Source organism: Mytilus galloprovincialis, chromosome 9, assembly GCF_965363235.1.
Source record: "Mytilus galloprovincialis chromosome 9, xbMytGall1.hap1.1, whole genome shotgun sequence".
Classification (NCBI taxonomy): domain Eukaryota; kingdom Metazoa; phylum Mollusca; class Bivalvia; order Mytilida; family Mytilidae; genus Mytilus; species Mytilus galloprovincialis.
In genome coordinates, this window is record NC_134846.1 from 24,957,493 (window position 1) to 24,982,831 (window position 25,339).

Below are 25,339 nucleotides of genomic sequence, written 5' to 3' on the forward strand. Positions count from 1 at the left end.
ACCATATCAACAACTTACTGTACGAGAAATAAGAAAAAAAAACCACTCATGCATGATTAAAGATGTATCAAATATCATACTATCAGATACTAGTAAGCGAAAACTTTCTAACAGTGTGGTATTCAGAACACCACTTAGTGATCAATGCATCCATTACTGATTGATTTATTAAGATAACCTTTTAAATACAACAAATATATCGTCTTCAAAGTTAAGAGTTCTAAAGACATGTCTGTTACAAGATGTAAATGTATGTTAAAGATGGAGTGGTGGGTGTTAGTGATTAAATAAACTCAAATCTAACCTCTCTGTTGTACGATATCAATATACAATACAGAATCAATTAATTTCTCCAAACCTAAAGCAAAAGCCTTCATTGATTTACTTGCGCAGTATTACTATCAACGTGATTGTTTGGACAAACAATATTATTCAACTAAGTGTATGTGTCAGTCAAGTGGTGTGCCTGTGAAATGCCTGCTACTTTTTTACAACAAAAAACCTTACCGAAGTTTAAAGGCTTATATTTGTTTATGCCAGAGGCGCATACAACAGACTTCTGTAATTTATCAAATTCTTACGTTTGTTTTCAAAACAACTGTACATTTGCCAAAATTATAAAATTAATTTTTTTACAATTAAACATTAAAGATTTACGCTGGTTTGGCGTATCAAATTGCGTCTGGCATCAAATTATAAGCCTGGGACCTTTTGATAGCTATTATGTATGTGTTTCTCTGTCTTGTATGTTCTCCCATTTATTTGTATTGTAGTCCTGTCATGTAATGTTGTCATTTAGTGTTATATTTAACATTGCCATAAAAGCGGGAGGTTTAGATAGCCACCAAACCAGGTTCAACCAACCATATTGTACCAAGTTAGAAACATGTCAATTGTTATATTATAGTTCGTTTCTGAGTCCGTTTCATTTTAGTGTCTCTGAACTGTCGTTGTTCTCCTCTTATATTTGATGTGATTCCCTCATTTTTTGTTCATAACCCCGATTTTTTGTCTCGTGTTCGATAAATTCTTTATACGGTTTACTTATGACCCTTATAGACCATAAAGGGGGAATAAAATCAATAGGAGATTTGGTCTTCACCTTTATGGATTTTACTTACCCTATATGGATCCGTAGGGGGTCAGTAGTGAACCATATAACTACTTTTGGTAGACAATATAAGTTCTGTTATCGCAATTCCGCCAGAGACGGCGTTAACAGTTCATATTATTTCTCTTTTTCTCTCTCTAAGTCAGTTCTTAGTTTAATTTATAGTGAAGTTATATCCATGTGATATGTGTTTGTATTCTACCTCATTTAATGCAAGTTGTCAAGTTTATGGAAGGTCAACACTTCTTTTATAATTACTAGGATAAATTTATTGATTGAATTGACAGCAAACTATCAACACAACAATTCAGCTACTATATACAAGGGTCTGATATATATTAAGAGCAAAACATTGTATTTTTTAACGGAATTGGGATATCTTTGTTTGTTATGGATTCTGTTTTTGTTGCAAAGATTTTTAACTTTTGAATAGTATATGCTAATTATATGTGAAAAAGCTTATTATGACATATTACATCCATGCCAACTCGTTATACTTTTTTGTAGATAAGTGAAAATTATTCCTTTCAATTTCCGCGATTATGCAATGCAATGCATTTCCTGAAAATGAGTCCCACATGACAAGCATTAATGATGGTTTTAAGGGAAAGATGACACAACATAATGTTTACTTCATGTTTTCTCAATCATAACGCAGTAATAAATCATATTTACGGGATAGAACCAGGAGATGTTCTGTCATAATTGTATCATTTAAGATAATTTGCAATTGTCCGTATATTCTATTTCCTTAATTTAACAATGCCTGTAGAGTTAAGGTGCAAATATTAATATAACAGTAAAACATAACGGTGACAAATGTGATGTTTAAAGTAACCAGAAATGTTTTAGCAAAATTTCCGAATGTTTTCCGAACCGCTCCTTTTTTCAAGGTATCTATCTCAATATGGAAAGTAAATAAGACCTTGTATGAAATCAATTCTACCAAATTTCATCACATTTACTAGTGATTGTCAACACTAATTTCAAGTATTAAAAATATTTATAATTTAAAACTTTTGAAAAAAATGTGATTCCGACACGTTTTTGAATATTTAGCTAAGGGTATATTAAGTTAAACTTAGCTGATGACCTTGCCCTTGTAGACAGACATTACTAATTTAATCTCAACACACTTTCTGATAGACAGTAACATTAAAGTAAAAAAATAGTATCATTATTATCCGTCAACATATTAACGAGTTATAAACGAGACACGACTGTCATAAGCAGATTGGCGGACGAACGTACAAATAATGATGCTATATTCCACCAAGGAACTTTCTTTGTGGGTTGCCTAATAAAATACATCTTTGATTTTGAATGAAAGTTTTATGCCATGTTTGACTAAGGGTAATATAAAGTGTACTCTTCGAAACTGTCTTTCTTCTCATTTGAGGCATTTGGTTTTATGGACATTATTATCGACTAGGATCTAGTTTTTGTACGAATATTCTAACGAACATTTTCATGAATGGTGTTTATTTGTAATTTTACATAAACAGGACAATACATGTTTTGATGGTATGACCATTGTTAACAAGCAAACAAGTGGTTTCTAATATCTCTAACCATTATTTTCCATTAAATACACTTGGGACCTGAAAGTTCTAGATGACGTTAGATCCTTCATTAGTGTTGATTGACATATTCCGGAAATACTCGTTTCATTCTTTTATAGGATTCAAATAATATAACAAGGCATGTAATTATGACATCTATGACCTTTTTTGAGTTCTTTTCCGAGTAAGATCCGATTGTTAACAAGCATTCATGTATTCCTTATACGCGCGTGATCAAATAAAAAGCAAAAACACTATAGAGTTAACTTTGAAAAAAAATTGAAAAGGGAGAAATTGTATATTTGTTTTACCTAATTTTAAAATATCTATATGTATAACTATAGGACCCTCTTTGGAATTAGAAGAGACAGGCGAAAAATACCAAATGGATATTCAAACTTACAAGTCGAAAATAAACTGACAACGTTATGGCCAAAAGAAAAGGAAAGAAAAAAAAAACAAAAAAAAAAACCACAATACAAAAACATGTTGTTGCCAAAGGTTGTAATACTATAATGTTGATCATTGCGTGTGTTATGTTATCATTATCAATTCTCTATTGTTTATTAAGTAAAAAAGAACTATGATATTTTTTAAACTATTCTTTGCAAATGGATTTACGTAAACTAAGTATACTGCAAAAGACAACTGTCTTCGTGTGGTGAATTCGAACATGGCGTTACTTTATGAAATCAATTCGGCATTTGAAGTAATTTGATTTTGATTTCAGTTACCATTAATATTCTTTGATACTTTACAATGTTATAGTTTGTATATAGAGTGTAGTACAATTTGACTAGAACTATATGTTTTTATGTCAACTTTATCATCGAGTTTTTTCCCCCCACAACACGATGGGTGCTTCGTGTGGAGTTGGATATGATTCCCATCCGAAGCACCTGAGATAAAATCTGGTTTTTGGTTTGATTCATGTGGCTCAGTCTTTAGTTTTCTATATTGTGTTTTGCAGACTGGTGTTTTCATTTCGCCGTTTTTCGTTTTTGTCATGCCGCATCTCTTTTTCGTATTTGATAGAAGTAACTGTATTTTATAAATTGTGTTTGATTGCACGCTCTCCTTAAAGTTATCGTTACTCCACTGACCTAGATTAAAAAAAATAGATAGATTTGAGTGTAAATAAAACCCATATGCACACATCTGCTAGTGTCTGTCACCCTATGAAAAACCTTGTCAGTTGTTTTATTTAGGTTTATCTTAATGAAATTCATTTTAAATCGTTTTTCATGAATACAAATTGTCAGCGTTTGAGGAAACATGTGTGCTCTATTTTATTTCGTGGTTTAACTACGAATATAGGTTTCCCCCGAGTATTAATGAATCCTGAGAATATGGTAGATCTTTGATAGTCACTGTTAATTTTGATATTGTTTTTACGATTTTATACTCGGGATGATTTGCATGTGTTCATATTGTACCTATCACTTTCTATCGTTGGATACATTATATTCACCTGTATACATTGACAATGTATCTCTTCATCATGCGTTTGTGTGTCGTTAGGTTGTTCTCATATTTATTTAAAAAATTTTTGGAAACAAATTTATTTCCATTTGTTTTCAAGTTCCACAATAAATTTAATCCAAACAAAACAAAAAAAAAAGCATTCAGGTTCCCGGACGTGTAATTAAAGTACTGACCGTCAACCAATACGGATAACAAAAAGACAACGTTTTAAGAACTGCGCTTTTAAAAAAAATATGTGTGACAAAAAGTATTCATAAAAACTACATCTCAAGTTGAAACCAAATATGCTATCCATGCTTTATTTAAAAAGTAACATAAAATGTTTAACTGCAATAATATATGTCAGAATTGGAAGTGTGCACTTAAAGAGTTGACTAAAAGGATCCTTGTGAGGAAACGACCGTAAGTAGTGTATTCTAAAATAAGAAAAAATTCTTTCAAATATAATAGTCGGCGAAACTTAAAACAAAGTGGAGTGCTTTAAAAACAAACACTTTATGACAACTATAATAATCAGTAGGTTGCTCACAGGATAAGTGCATACATAATATTTAAAATTAAAAAAAATGTAAAACATCTTTTCTAACTATTCAGAATAAGAGAAGAACGCATCTTTAGTTAGACCCATTTACAAACAATAATTTTGATTTTATGCCATCATTAAGAGTTTAAATCTTTCAATCAATCCGAAAATTGTCCAGCTTTTTCACAGTTGAAAGATCATTTGATGAAAATTTGTTCTAAATCTAAAAAAAACAAATATTTTGATATTTATTGATAACAAAGCTGAAACTTCCTTTAACTTTGTTTGAAGACAATGCTTGTAATCAATTTTAATGTAATCATATTTGAAACTTGTATTGTGAACAAATAACTTTAGAGTACGGTTCTGTTTACCAAGAACGCGCTAAGTGCATGCTTCCGGTATTGACATGTATCATTGAAACATAACTTAAAATGTTTTAATGCTCCTTTGAGTTATGATTTTATTGGTAACAACTGCTGTTATATACGTGTCTTATGCCTTTCAAACTGCGCATTCTACAGCAGTTTATTAGTTGACTTTTTGTATGATCAAAGAGTAACCTAATTATGTCATAAATATTTAAAAAAAAACCCCATAAAGTTTGGTTATGAAAAAAGTCTTTTGTTTTTATCTATAAAGATTAAAAACGAATGGAAATAGAACAAACCCAAAGTGCTACTATAAGGTTGTCATTTCTCATTAGAAGATTTAAATATTTCTTACTTTTTTTAATACATTCATACAAATTCAATGTGTCATTGTGTTATCCATCGAACGTTCCATCCATTCATAAAGTTGTAGTCTGAATATGCTCCAAATAATATTTTACAAAAGCTAGGTTTTATTCTGTAATATGTTTGACGCGAATTGATGGCAACTTGGTAAAAGAGGAAGCATGTATTGTGTTCTATGCTTATACGTTCACTCCTGTTAACCTTTATAAGAATGCATAGGTACAAGGGTAAAGCAAGTATTTATATATACATATACATAAGTACGTCTGAGCCAGTGACACCTCTACAACAGATTTATCCATCGGATTACCAGCAGTGATGGTGATACATGGCTGGATACATTATGTATGTACAACTCGTCTCAACATCAACCTAACAATGTTAGATTTGTAGATTTGCTTTCGCAAATATTTTGTTCTTCCCTCGCCGGGATTCGAACCCATGCTACTGGGATATCGACATCAAATCGCCTGCACTGTAGCCGTCCCGCTAGACCACACGACCTCCTTGGCTTCATAAAAATGAAGCCTTCGGGGTGGTCGGGTGTTACCTTTCCACGTCAGTTTTAATCTAGCGTCGTACTACAGTGCACGATATATCAGGCATAGAGATGTTATTTTTACAGATCAGCTAAATTTATTACTGGCTCAGACTTACTTATAAATATAATTATTTTCTGTGACTGTATCTTACATTAATTTGTAGGATCCTTTACTATAGATAATTTAGCTGATCTTTAAAAAGTAACATCTCCCTTGTTGTGTTGATGTTTAAACGAGTTTTATATATATGTATATATGAAATATAAATATAAGGCAATTGTCCGAAATTCAATTGAAAATATAAAAAATGAAGATGTGGTATGATTGCCAATGAGACAACTATCCACAAAAGACCAAAATGACACAGACATTAACAACTTTAGGTCACCATACGGCCTTCAACAATGAGCAAAGCCCATACCGCATAGTCAATTGAAAGCATAGTTTTCTACTGAGGATCGATTTAGAACATTCAGGCGAATAAATTGACCGCAAGTCTGAAAGCTCGGTTGAAAGCCAATTAACGCCAACCTCCAAAATTATATGCATACATGTATGTTAATGATAAAGTAATAAATGTTGTGGTTTGTAAAAGACCTAAACATTAAACTGGAATTATAACATGATAGATGATAAGGCCAGTTATATTTCGGAAGCAGCCTTCATCGTACTCGGACAAAAAGTGCTGACCATCATTCAATTTGATATATTTTAGTACTGTTACCTCAACTTTCTGGCTCATTACGCTTTTACGATACTACCAATATAGTTCAGTTAGTTTAGAATGAGGAATTCTCCATTTTAAAGAAGGCTCTTATGTGATTGTCTACAAGTTAGCCTACCATTTTTAAAACCATTTTTTTGCGCAAACTTATATATAGTGTTCTTTAATCGTGTTATATGGTTTATCCACAGTGCCTGTTTATTTCAATTTATTTTTAAATTTGCGTCACAGTTGATGCTTACATTTTAACACTTTATCAACAATGCAGATCTTCTGTTAAGTTCTATAAGTTTAAAATTGATTTCAGTTGTTTAAATTATTTATAACTTGGAAAAAAATAGATGACGCCTTTGTCTTTAACTAATCTATAATAAGATTTTATAGAGGGAGATGCACGAAACGACATGGGTTAAGATCTGTTGAAGATAAAAGAAGATAACAAGTTGAAAACCTGCACTAGAGAAATCAAATGATCCATATAGAAGATAGATTGGTTTTCATTAGATAGCTTACAGTAACATACTAACTTGTTACAAAGTATACCCAATTAACATATATTTTATAATTTTTGTTTACATGTCAGCCGCTGTATAGATTCAATAAAAACATGTGCATGTATTCGGTTCTCACAAAAGAAAAAGATACAAACAAATGCCAAATGCACCCCCCCTGAATGTTATTGAAGCATCGCGATTATAGCCCTACATGTATTATATTTTGATGTTTATACTTTATTTTTACATTTTCCGCCATTACTACAAAAATGGTACCTAAAAATGATCCTTCTCTTCCAAAATTTGGTATATGCATTTTGTTTGTGTACATGTATGTAAAATGCCTAGGGACACAACACTTAAGGATTTATTCAATTTCATTATTTTCAACCGTTTTTCCCGAATTTGCATATACAATGTAAACATTGCATTTTCATAAAAGAATCAGGTAATTCACTTGTATTATTACTCAATATTTGTTTTCCAGTAGATCAACAAAGAGTTGAATGTATAGATGTATAAATGCAAACTGTCATACTGTAACATTACCTAGGTACATGTATCATGTGTTTGCATTGCAATGCAATGCATCAACAAATCAAAATTAACAAACTCTTTAAGATGGTTTACGACAGGAAAGTTAAATGTCAGTAAAGAAATTTGTTTCTACTTTAGTATATCAAATCATAATGAAAGTGAGATAAAACTAACTTAGAGGATATAACAGAGAGTCAGAACAAATCAATGCAGGACACATGTACTTGAATTAATTATAAACTAATTCCACTTTATAACCGCACTACGGTATATACAAGAGTATTGAACGGTACGAGCTAGAACGACGTATTGTTGTTGAATGCTACATGTAAATTGTCAAGGTTAGAAACCAAAGAACTTATAAATTCAAACATAAAAGACAAATGTAATGGATTTAATTATAAAGTATTTCCACTTTTTCATCACACTGCGTTATATGCGAGAGTTTGATAACACAGAATATATTTGAGATAATTCAACGGATTGTTCTTCAAAGTACTCAAAGCTACGTACCAAATTGTAAAGGTTAGAAACCAAAGCACAGACAATAAACACACACAGAAAAGACACATAAGATATAGGTTAAAAGGAAGTACTAAAAAATGACGGTTGTCAACTAGTATTTACACCTAAGATAGAAGCTAGAAGTAAATTTATTTTCTGTTGATTAAGAAAGAAAATTGAAATATAGAGAAATGAAAGACGGTTATTGGTATAAGCGAAACATTTGGAGGAAACTCTCTGTGGTGTACAAAATTAAACAAGAAGTATTATTTGTTAATATAACGGATACATAGAATTCTACGGAGCCCCGCTAGGGACATGCAAAGAAAAAATATATATTGTGCGCACAATTTAAATATATTGGTCGCACAATTTAAATAAATATTGTGCGCACAACTTAAATATGTTGTGCGCACAACTTTAATATATTGTGCGCACACATTTAACATATGGTGCGCACAATTAAATATATTGTGCGCACAACATAATATATTGTGCGCACAACATAATATAGTGTGCGTTAAATTCTTTGACCTTACACATGGTACGGGGCTTCAATGTCTCCTTTTTTAAAGTGACAGAATGGAGAAATGCATATAGTTTTCTATTGCAATGGGGCTAGATTACATGGAAATACTCTAACAAAAAATCATCAGTGCATTTGTATCGACTCCTGACATGAATACTGAATAAATTACGTTTATTTCGTCTGAAACTTGGTTTACCAACAGATGCGTCGGAAGCCTACACTTTATATCAGAGTTTATTGGAACTGTTTGAAACAGACTTGGCAATAGAGCGAGAACACTATCGAACCTATGTAGACTTTCTTGTAACAAATATACAACTACTATTTGCATTTATGCATTATACTTTATTTCTGAAAATCTCAAGATTTTGTTTTGATTGACACAAGACTGACATGTTTCTCAATTCACGACTTTGTTATGCTCCGTCGACGATAGAGATGGCCATTATATTTAAAAGTCTTTACGTACGTTCATCCGTCCGTCTCTGTTTATGGTAAATGATTTGGTTATAGTTTATGATGACGTTTTAGTGTCATCAACTTAAATGAATAATGTGGTTTCTCTAAACATATCATTGTAAAAGTGTAGAATAAGCCAAATCCACTAACAACTGAATACACGTACACTAGTCTTTTTTATCATTAAAGATGACTATGTTTGTTCATGATTAAGTACGGTTTTGACCCAAAATGTACTGCTCGTTATTGAAATGTGACGGTGTGTTCAGTCTAAGAAATTCACCATGCAGTTGTGATCAAATAGAGATAAAACTGAGTACATATATAAATCAAAAGATGCAATATGAGTGTCACTGAGACAGCTCTCCATCCAAATCATAATTTATTAAAAGTTAACAATTATTGGCTATAGTACGGTCTTCATTACGGAGCGTTGTCTCACACCTAACAGCAAACTATAAAAGGCCCAAAGTGACTGTAACAAAACGATAAACATATATGAACCACACCAATAAACGACTACCGCTGAATAAAAAGTTTCCGACATAGAACAGTATGCTAATTATGATTTAGAATTTTTTTAAGCGTTGTGTACAAATGTTTCAGGTCAAGTAATAGATTCATTCTGATTAAAAGAAGAGAGAGCAAGAGGTCACTGATAGTATCTATTTTTGATCGATTTCATTATACAATTTTACAGAATATTGTTCGTATTCATTATGAAACTGAAATGTTACGAAGCAATTTAGGAATAGTCAATGAAAAAGTATTCCTCAGTGGTATATTTTGAAAACAAACGAAACAATTATGATTCAACTAGTAGTCCTTTGTTAATTTATGTATCATTGTCATTTTGTTAAGTTTCATTTGTTACCTATTCTGACATCGGACACGGACTTCTTTTAAACTGAGTTTTACTGTCGGTATTGCTGTTTTTTTTTTATCTGCATTGGCTAGAGGTACAAAAGGAGGGTTGAGATCTCATAAAACATGTTTAACTCCGCCGCATTTTTGTGTCCGTCCAAGGTCAGGAGCCTCTGACCTTTGTGTTGGTCTTCTATGAATTTTATTTTTAGTTTCTTTTATATATTTTGGATAGATAAAGGAAGATTTGGTATGAGTGCCAATAAGACAACTCTCCATCCAAGTGACAATATTTATTAAAGTAAACCATTATAGGTCAAGGTACGGTCTTTAACACATAGCTTAGGCTCACAATAAACAGCAAGCTATAAAGAGTCCCCAAAATTACTAGTGTAAAACCATTCAAACCGGAAAACCAACGGCCTAATCTATATAAAAAACGAGAAATGAGAAACACTTAAGAGGTTTAGTATGACGTCCATTATCGCTGAACTAGTACATATTTTTGTTTATGGGCCTGCTGAAGCGCTCTTGGGTGCGAGATTTTCTTGCTATATTGAAGAACCAAATGTATCTGAGAAGCAAACCTTATAAAACATGCGCGCCTTATAATTATTTTGTACATTAAATCAAGTTAAATTATACCTTTATTATCGTATCTAAAAAATATACCAATTCTGAGATATTTAAAATTGAACAATTAACTATGAAAATAAAGTCAAGGTCAGACAAATATATATACATTACAATCATTCCATAAAAAAAAATAAAGTTCACTTATTCCTTATAGCATCTGAAAAACAGACCAAACAAGAATCAAATAACACGAACCATGAATATAAAACCAAGGTCAGATCAATATTACTGCAAGATAGACTATTACACCATACAAACATTCCGTACATCAAATATATCTAGCTAAATGCTTACAGAATCCGAGAAATACACCAAAAAACACAACAACAAAAAAATACTTTGCCGGACCCCTTAACCCTGAAAATGAGGTCAAGGTCAGATGACACCTGTCAAGTTGACATTTAGACACTAAAATCGTTTCATACAACCAAATATAGAAGAACTATAATTGCATTTGATATCTGAGATTTCGTCTAAATCACGAACATTTAACCTTGTTGAATGATCAATAAAATGAGTTCATGGTCAAGTGAAAACTGTTTTCCTAATTTTGGGCGTACACCATATCATATTGTGCGCACAATATGTTTAAGTTGTATACGCACAATATATTTAAATTGTGCGGACAATATATTTAAATTGTGCGCACAATATATTATTTCGTGCGCACAATATATTATTTTGTGCGCACAATATGTTTAAGTTGTGCGCACAATATATTATTTTGTGCACACAATATAATTAAGTTGTGCGCACAAAATAATATTTTGTGCGCACAATATATTATTTTGTGCGCACAATATATTTTTTTTCTTTGCATGTCCCTAGCAGGGCTCGGTAGAATTCCTTTACAAAGAGGCGATTTAAAAAAAAAAGAAAAAAAATACGACCCCGAACGTTTTTTTAATTTTTTTTTCACTCAAAAAGGTGTTTAATTATTTAGAAATGTTTCAACGTTTTTTTTTTTTACTGTAAACACAAAGGACCTAAGCCAGACTACTATTGTCGCCTATGTAAATAGTTACATTACTAATAAACAAACAATCTTTACCTTTCTCTTTTCAATATAGCAATCAAAGAGTAATTACCAGAAAATAAATTTTTTAAAGTTATTCAACAAATCATAAACGACTGGAGAAGCATAGATTAGAGGAAAATTGATTGATTGATTGGTTAATGTTTAATGCCGCTTTCAACACTTTTGTGGTATTTCGTGGCGGTCAGTTTTTGTTTGTGGACGGTTTCGAAATAAAATGAGGTATAAGAAAACAAAAAGGTTTTTTTTAAAAATATATAATAAGTAAATTTTTATTTTTGAAATCATCGAACAGAAATGATATGATAAAATTAAAAAAAGATGCGACAACTAAACATTCTGTTTTCCTCAACCGTTTGCTGGTTCTTTCTATGCAACGAACACCTTTTAATAAGCCTACATGTGTTATTTTTAGACAGGAATTAACTAATAAGAAGGTACACAAGTCATAACATGTGTTGTACTCAGTGTTGCGGGATTCAAAATTAAAGATATTCCATTAACATCTTTACCAGACTGACATGTAATTTGCGTTCATGATGCCCAAGCTTATACCAATTGTGTTGATAATTGAATATTGAATTTACGTCCATCCCGGTCTGTTCTTCAGTTAAAGTCAGAACATGTGTTGTACTCAGTGTAACGGGATTCAAAATTAAAGATATTTTATTTACATCTCTACCAGACGGACATGTAATTTTCGTTCATGATGCCCAAGTTTATACCAATTGTGTTGATAATGGAATATTGAATTTACGTCCATCCTGGTCTGTTCTTCAGTTATAACCGTTACGGTCTTTTATTAGACAAATCTTTTAGAAAAAAGTTAATGTGTTTTTGCTCTAGACTAGCAGATTTTCACTTTCCAACATATACAAAATTGTAAGGTTCATTTTTTGGTCTACTACACATTCTTAAAAAAATCCAATATAAATTTACAGTTTATGTTTTTTACTCTGGTCCTAATTCTATTTACTACATTCCGAATTACACGGAGACAGACACTAAGGGCTTAATGAATTGTGGAAACGATCGGATAAATATATTTCCCGTTATTGATGATTTTGTCAAATAGTCATTTAAATTCATAAACAGAATTGCTTACGAAAATAGCTTAGGATTTTCTGCACGGTAAAATCTACTTAATATATAAATCATTTTTCTTGTCATTTTCAAAACTAAACTTATATATTGGTATTGATAAAGTAGATACTGACTCTTAAGATTTTTAGTTTGTATGTATTTCTCCCTTTACAAGACGATATGATTATACTGTAAAATGTTCAAAACAATCAAAATAATTTCTTTACAACTTTAACACAGTGTTGTTTTAATATGTAATATGATGTTTAATGATGTTAACATTATCTGATTTAATTTTATTGCAATCTGTGGTAGGCATTGATCAATCCTGTTGTTTATTAAGTATTAAAATTCGGTTTGATAATTGTTCATCCTCCCAGTAAATAAGGTTTTAATATCCAATGCAAAATTATGATCGCAAAAACATCACCGGCACTTTTGACTGCAAGCTTACGTACATACTTACTTCCTTACTGCCCTTGTACGCTATTGGCGTGAAGGGCCGTAACAAAGATTTTCCTCTTTTGACTGCTATCACATGTTAAATATTGACATTGGCGGCAAAAACAAACGATATTTAGAAAACTCGATAATTGCAAAAGTATTTTTTTGGGGGGGGGGGGGGGGGGTGGCAGAAAGTGCACTTATATATGCTTTCTTAAAAGAGATCCACTGTTATTTTGCAATTGCAATTCATAAGTAACACAAGTCTTATAATTCCGGAAACACAATATAATGTCCCGCGAATTTAATGAATATTTGAGTTTCTTTAAAGCTTAGAACTTATGCAAAAAATAGGCTTGTTGATTATTTTCGTCCATTCTCAGTCTGGGTACAAATTTTCACTACATTTTTATTGCTTGTTAGCAAATGTAAGGCATACTTTTTGTGATTGGATATCCTGAGGATTTAAATAATTAATTCCAATCCCTCAAAAAGTCAAGTCGCCGAATATGTATTGATTTTCTGTCCCAACATGCTGTTGTCTTTCTAAAAATTGCGGCTGGGTAATTCGATGAACCCTATACACAAGTATACGGCCAGCAATACGAGTAGGATAACTTTGCAGTTATTTCACATTCAAAATCCAATGTTTTCGTAACAACTATGTGATAACACTTTTATCATAAAAAGTGTATTTGTTGTATCTTGTTTGTTAGTAAGCATGTCTTTAATACTGTTGAGGATTTTTCATTTTTTTTTTAACTAACTCATATGATCACCATAAGTTTATGTTAATCTTTTGATAATTCATCAGTTATATTATTTGTCCATTTTCCTTCAAATAATTCACTGATTTGAAAATGAAAGATATTATTGACATTTCGCATCTGGTCTTACGATTTCAAGTTATCAAAAGTTTTCCACGTGCCTGTTTTAACAGATATACATGTTCGTTACGCAAACATGCATTCGTGGATTGTATATTGTTTCTCTGTTTAATGCCATGTTCAATTAACTTTTACAAAACGTAATACACACATTGAACAGGGTAAACAATTAAATTCCTTTATTCAAATAGGACATCATCCATATCATATTTCCAAATCTCCATTTATCACTGATGAGACTTTTAAATTCCGAAAGTGTGTCTGCCGTACAATTATCAATCCAGGTATCTATTATCAGTTTGTGTTATTGCATACATGATCACAATTTTATTACACATAAAATACTTAGCTTACATTTAGTTTTCACGTTAACATATTGAAATTGCTTTGATGTTTGTAAATAACACAATCATCCCTTAAAATGTGAGAAATTGATCGTAGTTTTTTTTTTCTACAGACATTCCTCTGTTTCTGTTGTGTCGTAGTTTTCTTATATTTGATGTGCTTCCCTCAGTTTTAGTTTGTAACTCGGATTTTTTTTTCTCTATCGATTTATGAATTTCGAACAGCGGTGTACTACTGTTGTCTTTATTTAAGCATTTATTATAAAGAACCAGGATTCAAAACCTGTAAACGTTACACACTAACGGGTAACTTCTGAAAATATTTCGAAATTTTGCAGTCAAATCTCTGAATGTATTTCACGTTTTCTTGCTAGCTTTATATAATGATATCGACTTTAAATACGTTAAAAATTAAGAGCACCACTTAAATATAAAATATGATTAACAAAATCGATTTTAGGTAAGTGTGTTCACAGAAATGTATTTATTGCAGAATTGTATCTTTTGCATTTTCTTTTATAATTTCTTACCAATAATTCTAACATGAAAACTTTATACAAATGTACGATTTTTGATTTTTTAAAACTGTACGAAGATCATATCAAACATATATGCGTAAAGGTATGCTGTGAATCTTTTAAACCGTCTTAGATTTTAATTCACATGCTTTATCAACATCATAAAAAACACCTGAAAATAATGAAGTTTTAAAGCAATTCACAACTTTATTGTAATATGATTGCAACTGTACACTGTAAAAAGTCCAAAATGACAAAATAAATTCTTTTACAGCAGGGACGTAGATTTATTTCATTTACAATTAGGTAATATGTGATTTATTTATATTGCAACCTGTAACAGACATTCATCAATACTATTGTTTTGTAGGTGCAATGCAAGATTAATATACCGAGTTGTATTACTAGTAAAGTCTTATAATAAACAATCAGACAATCAAAATTGAACGCCCTACACCAGGAACACTCGAACCGACAGTCAGGCAAAAATAAACATATTAGGATCAATATAATCAAATGAAGGATAATAAATGTATCGGTCATCCTCAGCTTTTAATAAAGTCTTAAAAAATAACGGGTAGCAAACTTTGTCGACATTCAATTCATTAGTTATGGTAGAAACGTTTTTAATGAGAACGTGTTACAATATAGAACAAAACAGTTTTGAAGAGAAAGTGTTATATTGTAAAATCAAACAGTTTATTCGATCCCGTTAATGAAATGTCAAGTTTAAGACAATAAAGATGATTGAAGAAAGCAAGTGTCTGACAAAAACAATTTTGTTTGTATGAAATACTTTCAACACTGCTTTAAACGCCAAATAGAGATTAATTTTGATATCTAAATAACAGTTGTATTACCGGAAATTGGATGCACTTTAGGCATTTGTAAAGCTCATGAATTGCCTGAGAAACAACTTAAACCAATTCGCGTTTAAAAGTTATGCTTATACATGATTACGATTGCCATTTTTGTAATCAAGTTATATGTAATTCCATTCCTAATAGATCAGACTTACTGTAAACTAACATATCATTTTAAACAATTCGTGCTTCCCAAGAGCGTTTTGCTTGCATTATAGTCACCAGGACTGTTCAAAACTGAATATGTATAAATGTTAGAGGAGCTTTATGACCAAAAGGGACATAAAACATTCTTAGGTCAGTTTTCCTTAGATTTGCACGGCCTGTGAGATATGCATAGCATATGAAACTTAGCCTGTCGACACATTCAGAATCGTCGGTTTGGAGTCAAACGTGAGGAGTGTCGATTAAGCCATTGTTCCTTATAACTCGGCTTGAATTATTTAAAATCATAGTAACTGAATGATTTCTAAAATTATCATTTGAATATTAAAGAAATGTAGGTCATTATTCATGGGTATTGACATTATTAAACAACAGTTACGTCGACGAAGTAAAGGAAACAATAGTTTACCGTTGTTCAAACTCTTCAATACGTTTCTGTAATACAAATCAAACTATATGAATTGAGTGATTCCCATTAGTTCAAAACGAAGAAACATTACGTCAACATGGTATGCATATCCTGTTATGCATGCATTAATATTCATGTGAATTTCACACTTGCCGTGACAACTATTAAATTTGGTTATCAGATATATTTAGTATCGCTGATCCATGATAATAAAGGATGCCGTTTGTCATTTGCGACATAGATAAATCTGATCGTCAAACTAATTCGTGATTGTAATTGGCAACGTGAATAGTGTTGAGTTTAGCCTTTCTTCCTCATAACTCTATTTGACATGTTTTTTTTTGTCAGAAGCACATTTCTGTTAAGAGCCGTCCGTTTAATGTGAACTAGTTGAGACATGTAAACCTCGTATTGCTGATTTATTGGTTGTTAACATGGGACAGCTGAAACAGTCATGGTTCACAGAAAGAGTCTGCAATAGATTAAACAATCTTTAATTCTCGTAAATCGATTAGGAATAGACTAATCAATGTAACAAAAAAATTGGGAATCGCTATGCATGCATTACCCGCCATACATATTTCATACTCTGTAGTAAAATATCCGAAATAAAATCCAGCTTCAATTGGAGAAATAAGGAGGAGAGAATTTAGTGCTCTATTTGCTCTGAAATACCATACAATCATACGAAGCGCTCTTCTAGATTTTATGTTCATCAGGAACGCTCATACCCAAATTCCGAAAATCCAAAAAAGAAAATAGACACTTGGGAAGGATAAAAAACAAATAGTCAAATTACATGTATTTACGTAGTGTATAGACCAAGGTATGATATCATCCTATAATTGCTCAAAATAATGAGATTTACAACAATTGTATGTTATATCGACACTTAATTTCTAAACGAAAACAGGCTTGTTATTTTTGTAACTCTCACTTCGTTAATGGTAGAGTTAACTACTAAAATATCGATACTTTAAACTGGTATTCCAGTGGCGCAGTGGGAAGCTGTATTAAACCACAGCAGGAAGATTGCATGTTCGAATCTCAAACCCGGATGTCTAAAATTAATTCCTATATTAAATGTAACTTAACTCAACATTACGTTCAATTTCAAAAAGAAAGTCATGGATATATGCAAAACGCAACTTAAAAACAATTTTTGTTTGTTTTTAAAGAATGTGTGTCCTATTGCACCCCCCTTTTTCACCACCCAAACATTATGGGCCACAAACACCAAGTTTTTATTGGTAATTCATTAAATCTTTACTTTTAAAGTCAAAATTCTATTTTCCGCTTGAATGAATATGATTTAGCCTAACATTTGTGTCAAGGAATAGATTTGAACGAAAAAAACGGCTGAAGTCCGTTATTTTGCATGTTGCGGGCATCAACATTGCGAGACATATAGCATGTATTTCCTCCATCTAAACCATAATGGTAACCTTTCTGTTTCTATCAGACTTGGGTCATTGCTTTAACATCAAAATTATATCCTATTAGCTCATAAAAATGTCTCCACACGACCTTTTTTGCAAGAATTTTGCATTTTTTCACTTTTTATCGCAAGTCACGTGACTTTTGGAAACATATCACGGGACTTAAAAAGACAAATTTTCTGAAATATCAACTTTGTACAGAAATTGATCAATAAATGTTTCATATGGACCCAACATGACCTTTGTGTGAGCTTTAGTGTGAATGCTATATTCGATTGAATTTATATAGTGTCTTTTCCATAAGTTTACGTCCAATTTGTCGGAGTGTGAAAGGGTTAAAATATAAAATTATATTTGGACAAGAGAAGTTAAAAATGATTTGCTGTGTACACTGCCTGTCTTTCTTCGTTGTATATATTTTCATGTCAACTACTGTTAAGGATGCAACTCAAAGATTTATTGATTGAAAAGTAAGAGCTGTTGGTCCTATTTATATCATATTAATTTCCCAGCTCCGGAAAGGGATGTGTCTTCATTGGTCAGTTAATCAGATGTTTTTGTCATTCGGGTGTTGTTGCTCGTTCTACAGATAGCAATTTTCAGTTCCTTTCTTTTTTTCTTATAATCATGTCTTGATATAATTCGCAATCACCGTTCACTTTACATTGAAGATCTAGAAGGAATTTACTTCGTTAGTACTTGAGTTTAAGGACATGTATTCATTAATGGGATATGTCTTCATATTTGCTTGGGGCACTATTAGAAGTTTCTGTTTAATGTGTCTGTTGTTTTGAATCTGGTTTCTTTGTAGTAGTCAGTTAATGTCTTTCGCACAATGTATGACATTAAGTTGGTTAATTTGGTTCATAAGAAACTACTTGAGTATCATATGGACCTTGTATTAGATAGAAACAAATGATGGTGTGGTTTAAATTTCTTGAAAGGTTAATATAGGTGCCATTACAGGTGCAGGATACATGCATATTATAAACAAAATCACTAGAATTTCCTATTGCAATGCATGTGCAGTTCATAAGTATGTTTTGATGATTGAAATATCTTTGATTTGTTTATTAAACATTGATACTCATGTTAAACGAATAAAGATTAAATTTTTTCAGGTATGTTTTACCTATGTTTTGAAATTTTTGAAAATTTTGTACAAATAGTTTGGTATTCAAAAGCAATGCCAACTTCCCATTGACATTTAGTACCTCTGCAACATGAAAGTAAAATAAAATAACACTTACAAAGTTACACTTCATAAACATTATGCGTCCAAAATGATCAAAGCTAAATATTTGAAAGCCAAAAATGAATGAGTAAATAACACTAGCCGGGCTTTTTCATGTTTTTTTTTACCAAAAAGGATAAAAAGAATTTTGCAGGTATGCAATCTATTCATGTTTCCTAATTGTATTAAATTTTTCGAGCACTCGTCATCTATCCCTAATATCTTACCTTTCATCAAATGGAAAGGGTTATTCATTATATCATCAGAATTTTCAGCTTTGTTAACATGATGATTATTACTCAATGTCAGATTACTCACTTTGTTTTAAATATAACTTTTTATTCTCTAAGCAGTTGTTTTATATACTTCATCTGATATAAATACCCTTGCGGAGCATCCGTGGGGTTTTAGTAGATCAAGAATTGATTACCCTTCTCGTTTATTTGAGGTCATTTCTATTTTTTTTATTTTGGGTTTATGATGCATATTATTTAAATTTCTAGTTTTTTTTTGTGATAGCTTTTTATAAGCCTGATTTCTTTAATGATCATTGTTATAAATATGGGTGATGGTCTTGTCTAGCATTGTCAAATAAAAAGCTTATGTGGTGAAAATATAGTATCCGGTCCTATATTTGAAAACTGAAAGGGTCATATTGCGGTTGTTTTACATTAATTCATGCTTAAGAGTGAAAAAATACATTATGATCATTAATTGTATGATACCTAATCACCAAATATGATGTATCATCGAATCTAAGATTTGTAACTCACGACGATTATCACGACTCGATATTAAAGGGAGAACTAGCTATTTATGTGAACACGCGAACTGAACATGAATTAACAAGGTTATTCTTATGAAAACATTATAGTGTGAGAGCACTCGAATTAAATGACCAATTATTCATCTAAATTGCAAACCTATATATTTGCAAGAGTAAGCATGACACCAATATATGTCATCTCATAAATAAAAAAACAAAATGAAAGCATAATAAATAACACAATCTGATTTTTCTTTATAGAGACCATCAAAACTTATGATATAAAAAACGAGGACATCTTGTTATCATAGTTAACATATGTCATTTTTAAATAAAAATATCGTAAAATTGCTTCCTAAATGGTTTTTTTTTATTACTATCATTGATATGTTAGTTATCTAAAATCGAGATACATGTATATGAACACAGATGTTGAATCGATCTAAAAAAAAAAAAAACACCTGTTAAATTTTTTTTTTGCAATGTTTGGATTAAAATCAGTATTCAATGTGAAAAATATTTGTTAATTTGCTACGAAGGTCAATAAAATTTACAAATTTAGTTTTTTTATTAAATAAAATCGACTTGAATAAGTGTCATTTGACATTGAACGGAACATGATAGGTTTCATGTAAGTACGCTCAGCAAACAATTACATGACATTTCAAATAAATAATTTTACTTGTCTTAAACTAGTTATTCTTGCATGCTGTCTCATTTTATGCACATATTAAAGGTTGATAACGGTTCCCGATTTAAAGTTGCAAAATGATGTACAGACTTGGCATGTTATGCAATCGACAGGAAGGACTATGGACAAAGTCTGACATGTCGGATTGAAATGACATTAATATTCCTCTAAATATTCGAAATTTCTACCCACGAACTGTAACCTGGTGAAGAGAGATAGTAAATTTTCGTTCAGAATACTAGTGTACGTGTCATAATTGCAATAAAGCAACACCAATGAACAAATTTAATTTTGTATTGGCTTTCAGTTCTATTCCATGTTGTGCAATGTATACATTATAATTTTTATTTGTGCATGTTATTCCTTTTTAAAGGTACTAAGTGAATATTTCATTAACTCATTATTTACTATATTCTTAATCAGGAGTGCATAAAAAAATCGATATTTCAGAAAAGAAAATGTATTTATGCAAAACGTGATAATCTAAATTAAATAGTCTCTTAACTGTCGAACGGTGATAAAAAAAAAAAAAAAAATGATTAAACAGAATTGCAGAGCTGGTGCTAAGAATTATACAACTATTCTTAGTAAAACAGACCAATACAGGACATTGCCACATATGTACCCTAATTCTTGTAATACGCAGTTTGACCACCCACATTAAGTCGACCGAAAATTAATTACAGATGTGATAATTTGTTTATTACTTTCATCGTTCCAATTTTCAAAGTTCAACGATACTTTATTTAAGACTGCCAGTCCAAACCAGATTTCAGTGCTAATTTACCATTGATTGTGAGTTAGATTTATTACTTTGCGAGAACTAAATAATATGCTATAAATAATATCATGCACCTTACAGCCAGGTTATTCACATCTTCTAGGAGGACAAACAAATGACAAAAGGGACAAAAGAAAAAAACAACGTAATAAACTTTAAGGATACAAATGTTGCTGCTGTTTTATGCAGTACTTGGAAATAAACTCAGAATAATGAGACCAAATATTTGCTGGACACATGTGTCTTAAATTGTTTATCTTATTGACAGGTATTCTATCAACAAACTGTGTTTTTATTTTGAATTAGACAGAACTGGGTTGCACAAACGTCATTTAAGTTAAACGTTATTTAAAAGATAAATGATACTTAACTTCTTAAATAATAAATAGTTAAGCAACAGTTTAAAATCCGTTGCTCAAAGCTTAATTACGCGTACACTTACTTAAGTGTTATTTAACAGTTTTAAGTATTATTTAATCCAGAATTAACTGGTTGTAAAACAGTTCCCCTATTCACGTGTATTTTCGCGAATTTTGTAAGGAATCAAAATGGAGAACCAAGTAGACGCTGATAGAAAAAAAGATCATCAAACTGGGATTCTTCAGAAATTTCTTTACTCCGGCAATTTGTTGAACAAAATTTAACTATTAAACTGACCAATGCTATTACAAATTTACAAAGACCGGGGTCTGGAAGACCATAGAATGCCAAATCAATACTCTAGGGTTACACTGTCGTATAGGCAAAGAATTGAAAATCAGATGGCAGAACTTGCAATCAAAGGCTAAAACAGAGTATGCTGAAAAAAAAACTATTAAAAGCAAACAGGTGATGGGCCGTCACCTAAACCGATGTCAAATGAAACAGAGAAAATAGTTGAAATGATGAAGGATTGTTCCAGTTTTGTTGGTCCTAGTAACTTCTGAAGGTGCTTAATCTTTTCTATTTAAATTCTCTGATCGCGTTGCTCTTAAGTTAAAAAGAAAGGAAATACACATTATAATTCTCTCAACCACGCATCAATAATTGTAAACAAATTCCTCAAATAAACTGTGGGACCTTTTTGAACAGTAGTCTACATTTGTATAATAATAAAATTAATTGTATATAAGGACGCTCATACACTGCTTGTGGAATGCATATCGTCATTCGCTATTTACTAATTTTTCAATATTTACGATTTCTTATTCTCTGACCTCTCAATTACAAGTCAAAATGAAACCATATGACTGTGACCAAGCACAAAGTCGAACGGATATTCACTCGAGCTTACTTCAGAAATAGAAAAAAAACACCTCACTGGTTTCTGTTTAATAATCCAATATTTCCCTATATTCTTACTCTCACAAATATTATTGTTTTTAATTTAATTCTCCTGCACTATTGCCTCTTGGGGAAATATTTAAGTGTTTCGATTTTCAACATGACGTCACACAATAGTAATGAGGTACAATTATGGGTGTTTTTAAAGCAAACCACTATCAATTTATTCTATTTTACTTGAATTTTAGTATCATTTCTAACATGTCTAAAATGATATATCTCTTGCATAAACACAATTGATAATTTGGATAAACGTTATATCAACATTGAGTTTTAAAAAAAGCAATCGACCTGTTCCGAGATGAATGATTTTTTTTTATTAATTTAAAACTATGTTCATACTAGCAGGGGGATAAAACCTTTATCGGGTCTTTGGGATCGGGTGTTTTTAAGCTCGGGATTTCAGGATTGACCCTTTCGGGATCCGGGAATTATTTTTTCTAATTTGGGATGTCGGGAATTAACTTTATTTAAATTCAGGTCCTCGGGATTTTGTGTCTTTAAGCCCGGGAATTCGGAATCAGGACCCCTCCAACCTCACCTTTTTACTATGCAACAATTAAATGGAGCATATATCATGTTTTTTTTTTCAAATAATAAATGCTTTTTGTCAAGGAGCATTTGTGTAGCCATATTTCAAAATAATGTAGTCGAGGAAAATATTTGTGCCAATAGAAAGAAATCTATGCAATAAACATTAACACATAATTTAGATGTTGGTCACTATTATTAGTTTATTGCTACAACACAAAATTGGTAATTTTTAGACTTCGAGAGGTCGTGCATTCAATCCATTTTCCTTAATCATTGTTTTATTGTCAATTAGGCTGAACAACATTAGTTTCCTAAGTCGAATATATTGCTGCATATTTTTCATGTCGGGGCATTTGCATTATATATAAAGAGAAGATGTGGAATGATTGTCAATGAGACAACTGTCCACATGAGACCAAAATGACACATAAATTAACAACTATAAGTCACCGTATGGCCTTCAACAATGAGCAAAGCCCATACCGCATAGTCAGCTATAAAAGGCCCCGATATGACAATGTGAAACAATTCAAACGAGAAAACTAACGGCCTTATTTATATGAAAAATGAACGAAAAGCAAATATATAAAACATAAACAAACGACAACCACTGAATTACAGGCTCCTGACTTGGGACAGGCACATACATAAATAATGTGGCGGGATTAAACATGTTAGCGGAATCCTAACAGTAACAGTACAACATAAGAACGAACTATAAAAACTAGTTGAAAAAGTAGGTTTTTTCTCTCTCATCATTATTAAAGGCCGCACGTGTGCCCATCAGTGCATACATCTACTTTATTCGAACCTTCCTGGTTAGTTCACTCATAAGCAATTATACCACCCCTCTTTACTCTAATCATTGAACATTGAATTCGTACAGTGCATTTCCTCAAAACATCCTGCAGTCAGAAATTAATAGGAGTATATAGATTAAGGATGGGGGTTTCACTTTGGTTTATTTTGAAATAGAATAGTATGGCCCCTTTTTAGTCGAAAAAAATCTTTCTTTCTCACATTTTTAGAAATAAATTGTCTAGACCCAAAATAAATTGGCTCGTTTTGCTCGGCATCTTTATCAAAATATTACCTTAAAATAAATGATTAAAATAATAGCAGCTATATATTATACCTTACATATATTTCAAACAATTCTATTGGGTGAAACGTTATCACGTGACATGGAATAATTCAGTTATTTTCATTCAATTGCAAGGAAGGACGACTATCCAAAAATTTACACTATCAGTTGTTTTTGACTATAACAATGTGATTATCTCCCTATCAGACCCCTCTTTTATCCTGGATTGGGATCCCCTATTTTTTAAATGGCTCGATCCGCCCCTGCCTCCAACACACGATATATACAAATAAACGGTGAGAGGTTTAATTTTAATCAGAATGAACTATGGCCCATGATGTATCTAATTGTAATTTTACTGACGGCAATTCAATATATTTATATATATATATATCAAAATTTTAATTGATATATTAACATTTTATTGAGGATTGGACAAAGTATAAAATCTTTTGACACTAAGTATTTTACTTTCTTTCTGTAATATATTTAAACTACACTGTTCATGTCTAATCGATACCGTATAATTCATGCATTTTTAATCTTTACATTTTCAGATACTTCAGACTCAATCTTTTCACCAGATATATCTCCAGTTGAATCTTTCTCAGCGTGTGAGGTTGGAATTCAACCAGAAAGTTGTTTGTCAGTAAACAATGATACCTCTGATACTATTACATGCACTCCCGCTACTGCAATTTCTTTACCAAGATACACAAGCACTCCATACTCTAAGATCAACCCATCGAGGACTTCACAACTCAGGAAATGCTAGCAACGAAACAATATAATGTAATAACAATCAAGGAAGAAAAATTTAAACTTGAGGTAGAGAAAATAAAACTGGAAAATGAAAAACTTAAACTTGAAATTAGAAGGCTGAACCAGTGGAAAATACAAGAGAACGACGCCCTTCTGACTCTTGATGCATTAAATGTATGAACAATGAAACAAAAAAAAAAGATGATGTACAATTTTTAATCATTTATGTTATCTGTGATTATTTTTTTATATGTGCTTTAGTATAATAT

The 25,339-nt window shown here is 31.4% G+C and overlaps 1 protein-coding gene across 1 annotated transcript in view; it reads left to right on the forward strand.

Annotated features, from left to right (window-relative positions):
- The window catches only part of LOC143046714 (RYamide receptor-like), a 61,615-nt gene extending 36,572 nt beyond the window's left edge, over positions 1–25,043 (forward strand). The window contains exon 2 of the mRNA XM_076219813.1: positions 24,866–25,043. Within this exon, the coding sequence (XP_076075928.1) occupies positions 24,866–24,961 (96 nt within the window). The 3' untranslated portion in view covers positions 24,962–25,043. The remainder of the gene's footprint in view (positions 1–24,865) is intronic.
- The last annotated feature ends 296 nt before the right edge of the window (positions 25,044–25,339 follow it).